Here is a 6,283-nt window from a genome sequence, read left to right as displayed (position 1 = left end):
TTGAGGCGGTAGCATGCGGTGACTCTGCCCTCACGGCCCTTGAATTTCCCACGCTTAACACGCACCTCGTCGTCTTTACGCACAGGCATCGAGCGCACGTTGTACTTGGCGCGTAGCTCCTTAGAGAGTGGGGCACTCATGAGGATGCGGCGGACATGACTGGGCGCTTGGAAGTGTGCGCGACGGGCCTTTCGGCGGTTCCTGCACTTGATGCCAACCATAGCTCACACCTAGAAACACTTCGGTTACACAGTAGAGGGAGCCGTGAAATAATGTAAGAGGGAGTGGGAAACAGTTTGCTTCCTAGGAAATCACAGAGCAAAAACACCCACGAGTTTACACATCACAAACGCGAGTAAGGCAGTTCTATGACGTCGCAGAGAGACAACTCATCATTATGCTACAGACGGTAGGGCGGGTTTTTTGACCAGTTCAACGAGGGGAAGATGACAAAGGGCTCGCAAACGGGGAAGTGGGAGACAGGTGGCACCAGGGATCCCATCGACGTGACCGACGTGACATGTGCCTCATGGAACAACGCCAGGAATTCCATTGGCAACCCACACATAAATGCACAGGGGTCTCTACATCCCCTCCCAGCCATCACGTAGCACACGACAGGAAGCGCCCCTCACCACGCGATAGTTAAAGGTCTCTACCACTAGGGGAGGGTCGGAGGCAAAGGGGTTTCCGACATTCTTGGGCTGTCATTGATGAGGGTTTATGACCTTCAGCCCAGATGTGCCCACGAACCAACACCAACACACAGTGTCACGCAACGGTTCGGAACGAAACCATCCCTCAAACCCTTCTCCCGCAATAGGTGTAGAAAGGTTGGCGACAACCGCATATTACAATTGCAATCTTCCCCTTCTTAGATACCCCGCACCTCCACAAAAGCAGATGTGCGGATGGACATACACACTGTTATGGGCAGGGAAATCACACGAACCCCCTCCCTAAATGGGAGTTCCCATGAGGCCTTGCACCAACGGCCTGCTTGTAAACAAGGGAGGTCTCACGGGCCGCCGAAAAACAAAACGACAACAGCTATGCCCGCAAACATACGCACAAATACACACACGCAGTATATACGTATATGTGCATACTTTACAGGAGAACGGAAAATGGATGAAGGGGAGAAAAACATTCGGAACAGCGTTCGATTGCGGCCACTGAAAGCAAAAAGAGGATGAGCAACAGAGCCGCTCCACATCCTAAGATGGTCCCTTCTTTCCCCTCCCTCTCACCCAGCCCCCCCCTCATTCCCTCCTCTTCTCCACTCCATATACCGCACTGCAACCTATTTTTTCCTTTTTTCCTTCTCTTGTGCATATCATTTTTAAGCAAAACCAGTGGACTGGTTCAGTCTATGGGCAACGAGAGAGGCATGGGTTTGAACAAATGTTTGCTCAAGCTCTGCCACAGGCTCCTTTAGAGAAACCTCCTCCCCTCTCAGTTCATTTATCTCCCTTCCCAACCTCTCCAGCTCCAGTGCCTGGGAATCAATGACACCCGCGCACGCGGACACCTGCTCCCTCAGAATCTTCTTCTGATAACGCAACTGTTGTTCCGATTTCTCAGAACCCTCCAAAAGTCTCAAGAGCTCATTCACCCTTGCCTCTAAGCAGCGAACCTCCATGTCCTGTCCATTCCTGCTCGTAGCCCGCCGAGTGGCCGATGAATTGGACAAGGTGTCGCACGCAGATTTCGATGTTGATTGGTCTTCAGCTGCCCTTGCGCTCCTAGAGCGATGTACCTTGAACATTTGATTTCCTGAGGCTTGCGAAAGTGGAGTTCGGTCAAGGCGCGCGAGCCTCGGCAGTGCCTCTAAAAGCATCGGAACGGCCTTGGGTTCGCACATGACAGGATTCCCCCTCAACTCAAGGTGACGCAGCCCCCGCATGCTCTTCAGATACGGCAATTCATTTGGGTCTTCAACGCGGTTAGAACTCAAATCAAGAGTATGAAGCTGCTGAAGACCAACGAATGGGCACATCGAATCGATCAAATTACCTTGGCACGACAACGTCGTCAGAAATTTTGGTAACTCACCAAGGTTAGGACTAGTGATAGTATTGAAACTGATATTCAATTCCTGCAACTTGGGGCTGGCTGCAGCCAACCCCCACAGACCTCGCAATGCGTTGTGCGACAAGTTCAGGCTCGTTAATGAGCTGGGAAGGAAAGCAACGTCGAACGTCTGAAGGGAATTGTTTGACAGATTTAACACCGCCAAACCCGCCAACAAGTTCCCACCGATAAAGGTTGTAATGTTGTTGTGGGACAAATCCAACGTCCGTATAGCTAAGTGCCGCTGATTTTTTGATGCACCCCCCTCGTAGAAAGCGCCATCAGACGCCCCGTGCAGCAGAGTCGAGGCGTCAAAACTCTGAATGCCCCGTCTAGTCAGTGTCAGTTCCATAGCTCCCCCCTCCACGCAACTGAACGTGATACGCCGCCACTCTACGGTGCGGTAGATGCGCTGAGGTCACAAAGCCGTGCCCTCGTGGTTTAAGGGCCCTACAAGCGACTTATTATGTTAATAAGGTATGGTTTTTATGCCAGCACAAAGAAGAAAACAGAGAATACCCATAATGAAGGTGGTACTAAGCATATGTGGCAAATGTCCTCACAGTGGGTTTCATAACCTTTTGCCCACTCCAATCACTCGCATCTTTTCCTGCCTTAGACAGGGAACCGTCACTGCAAGCTGTCTCTCCTTACTCATTTTTCTGCGTTACTGTTGCTAAAGTTTAATTTTTAACCGTTTATTAAACAAAACACTAGGGAGTTCCTCCTCAAGACAAGCAACGAGACAAGGAGGAACGGTAAAAGTGGCGGAAGGCATGGTACTGGCCTCTATCCACTCTTCTTCCAGACATTCACCATGTTACTTCCCACACATGTAATGAGAGTTGTGGGAGGCAAGTCCTTCCCAACTGAGGACCACTCCTGCTTTGTTGCGCACGACACCCCGAAGTACATCTCCAATAACATCACCGCAGAAACCAAACCACACGTAAATTGGCCAAACCGAACCGTGGACACTTCGTCTGGGCTGAGCCCCATGAGAAGCAGTACCAGCATTTGGTGGTGGGCATCAACGCATCCACACTCAAATACTTGGTCTAACAACAACTCGGCGGCGCGCTTCCCAACATCTTCAGGAAGCTCTTTAGGCGCCGCGGTGGACTCCTGTGAGATGACACACTGTTTGCTGGTCGTCTCTGCAACAAGAACGACCCCGTAGCCACTGGATCGGTCCCCGTACGACCCCTTACTGTTGTCCATATCCGTCACAACATAGACGTCAGGGAGCAGATTCAATAGAACACCCTTAGCAGCTGTGGCCGCTCGTTGAACAAGGTCCGCTGCCACACGTGCACCAAACGAAATTCCACGAATGCGTCGGACCCGTCCCCTCACCACGGCCTCCGCTGCTGTTAGACGCCTCACAGCTTTGCATTGCACTTCGATAGCACCACCACCACCTGGATATACCCCACGGCGTATAATCCGCACGCTGCAGTCTACGCCAAAGAGCTGTAACCAACGTGTGGTTACAGTCCGCAAGGTATCGACCGAAAGGTCCTCTTCACTTTGCGTTGACCCGACAAGAGTAAGTCGCGTGTCAAACTTCGCAAATGGAAGAAGAAGCAAAGCGGCTTCAGCAATGTAAGTTACGCATCGGCAGCTCGGGACTTCATGCGAAAAAGTACCGCCAAGTATCATACCGGGGTAGAACGTCAGCGCAGTGTTACTGTCCGTACATTCAAACTTCGAGCCACTCGTCACACGGTCAATGAACTTGAGGAAGTTCGCCTCAGCCAACTGGATACCCTGGGGTTCGTCATCGTCGTGAATGCCCAAAATTCGGATTGGTTTGCTAGTGAGTATGCTGCACACAATATGATGACGAAAGAGGCTGCTTCCCTCGAACGTTAGCATCCCTCCAACAAGTCTTTGTTTAGCATTTAACAGGAAAAAGCGAAGATAAGTAGTAAAAGGCAGGAAAACAAAGAAAGAGAGGGACGTATTTCAACACAGCAATATATATGCCTTGGAGACGGGGTAGCCGTTTATTCGCCAACTCCTCCGTAGGGCCGAGAAGTCATGGAAAGCCAATTAACGATAAAGGAAAGAGGCAAAATAGAGCACACCACGCAGACCTGTGTACAAAACGAGACGATTTCCCTTATGCGTCCGCTCCACCAACCTCACACCGCAGCCAACCTTGTAAATACTACTCTGTTTGATGCCTTGCATGTCAGCACCTCTTAGTATTGCGATCTCACCCAACAACTCTCCGGAAGGTCATATGGGCGGCTCTACCCTTTTGTGGAAGTGAAAGAATTCTACTACAAGAACCTCCACCAAGGAGTTGGGGGACTTGAACCACTATTAAAAGACCCCGCCTCCCTAGCCTCCTCAGCACTAGTGCCTTTGTCAGAGCTCTCCAGGAAATTGTAGGAAATTTTCCTGCCAAATTTCTCCTCATCGTATCCGTGGGATATGCTCTTATACAGCTTCCACGGCATAGGGACGATATGGGACTTAGCCAGTGTGCACAGTTCTCCGCATTCCACGACGATGAACTCCTTTTTCGGCGAATTACCGTGTTTGGAGCCTGCGGAGTTAATGCGCTCGATAACGTCGAAACCTCCAATGACCAAAGCGAATATTTGAGGAGCGTAGTCTCCCGCGGAAACGTGGATGGCAAAGTTTGGACTCTCCTTGTTTGTCCCATATGCGATGGACGACAGCGCCCCACGCCACGACCCCGTACCCAAGTATTCTGTTGGTAAATAGTGGGGGCTGAAGCCAGGTACATCGTGAGTCATCTCCCTGCCGTCACCAAATATGAGGCAATGCCGTGGGACAATGGCGCTCAGTTGCATACCCCGAAAGGATTCGCCGTTCCCTCCACTTCCCGTGCAGCGGCGATGAAAGTACTCACAGTAGTGGGGACAGTTCTCGTTAAGCAACCCAATCACTATTCGACCAATGTCCATCCCATTCTCGGTAATATCAAAGTAGACTACGCTGCCTATTCGTAAGTCAGCTGGCATATGGTCCACGCCACGCAACATACGTTCGCTGGAAAGTTGCGTCCGATAAAATACGTAAAGAATGATAAGCAACAGAAAGAATATACCTAGGCGAATCACCGTCATGATAATGGCGTACTGCCGCGCATGCTCCTCACACCAAGCCATCATTACAAGTTCGAGGTCAGTCAGGACGCGTCGCGGAAGGGGAACCTCCTCTATAAGAGTTAGCGGTAATCTCTTCACGCGCGTCACTGCGTTACCACCGTCGTCGTGTATGACAATGGGGCCAACCCCCGCCGACCGGTCACCACAGCCGCTCCCCTGCAGCCACCGAGCCGAACCACAGATGCGCGCTCGCTGATGCTGAAGGGGTAATTTGACTACCACAACTCGGCCCAGAGTCGTGCCGAGTAGGGCCCTCACAGGCCCTATGTGTGGCACCCGTCGAACGAGCGCGCTCATGGGGAACTAATTAGTTACGATTACCGTTGTTACGCTTCTACGTAATGACTTCTTTTTCACTGATACGAGACGAAAAAATCTTGTTGCGAAGCTGGACACCCTCCGTAAATAGGTTGGCAGCTTACCAACGCCCTCAAACTCGTTTACCCGACCTGACCGCCACAGGTTCAGACTCGAGAGTGATGCTAAGATAGGTAAATTGGCAGAGAACAAACGAAATGAAGATTTTATCCCCTAATGAAGGTAACGTGACGTGAAGATCAGTGAAACGCGGATGCCACCAGGCTTCCCCCCTTCCCCCAACCCCTCCACAGATGCATCCGTGCCGACACTAGGGGAAGACATGAAAATAAAAGTAGGGGAGCGACAATCACGGCATGTGAAACATCGCAGGATTATGCAAAAAAAAAAACACTCGAGAGAGCGAGGAAGTTGCCTCGTTGGAAAACAGTGAGAAAGTGAAATATCTCAACACCTGAACACACAACAAGTTCGATGTTTGTCGCACCGCAACCGCAACTGCCGCGCGGTCCCTTCCGTATTTCTTATTACACTTCACCGCAAGTGCATTCCTTCAATTCCTTCGCCTCCATATACACAGAGAAAGGTGAATAAAGAAAAATATAGCCCACAACTCCGTTATCTGGTTTCTCAACGGACAAGGGGAAAAAAAAGAATTCGACACACCTGCTCAATACCTACGCGGTTGTACGTCGAATGCTATATCTCCACCGACTTAACATTTCGCCGCTCTCTCATAGCTTAGG

General features: G+C 50.8%; 3 protein-coding genes across 3 annotated transcripts; all 3 read right to left on the bottom strand.

Annotated features, from left to right (window-relative positions):
- Nucleotides 1-1,342: 1,342 nt before the first annotated feature.
- TEOVI_000262900 (leucine-rich repeat protein (LRRP), putative) lies at nucleotides 1,343-2,425 on the bottom strand (the record flags this gene model as incomplete). The annotated part of the gene is made up of 1 exon (XM_067225669.1): nucleotides 1,343-2,425. The coding sequence occupies one exon, from the start codon at nucleotides 2,423-2,425 to the stop codon at nucleotides 1,343-1,345; it is 1,083 nt and encodes a 360-aa protein (XP_067081770.1).
- A 437-nt stretch (nucleotides 2,426-2,862) lies between these two features.
- On the bottom strand, nucleotides 2,863-3,951 carry TEOVI_000262800 (RNA re-capping enzyme, cytoplasmic; the record flags this gene model as incomplete). The annotated part of the gene is made up of 1 exon (XM_067225668.1): nucleotides 2,863-3,951. One exon carries the CDS (start codon nucleotides 3,949-3,951, stop codon nucleotides 2,863-2,865), a length of 1,089 nt encoding a protein of 362 aa, XP_067081769.1.
- Nucleotides 3,952-4,361: 410 nt separating this feature from the next.
- On the bottom strand, nucleotides 4,362-5,516 carry TEOVI_000262700 (cyclophilin-like protein, putative; the record flags this gene model as incomplete). The annotated part of the gene is made up of 1 exon (XM_067225667.1): nucleotides 4,362-5,516. The coding sequence occupies one exon, from the start codon at nucleotides 5,514-5,516 to the stop codon at nucleotides 4,362-4,364; it is 1,155 nt and encodes a 384-aa protein (XP_067081768.1).
- Nucleotides 5,517-6,283: the final 767 nt, after the last annotated feature.

This window comes from Trypanosoma equiperdum (assembly GCF_001457755.1).
Source record: "Trypanosoma equiperdum strain OVI genome assembly, contig: ctg_57, whole genome shotgun sequence".
NCBI classification, from domain to species: domain Eukaryota; phylum Euglenozoa; class Kinetoplastea; order Trypanosomatida; family Trypanosomatidae; genus Trypanosoma; species Trypanosoma equiperdum.
Note: the sequence above shows the minus strand (reverse complement) of the source record. Positions and strands in the feature narration are given on the sequence as shown.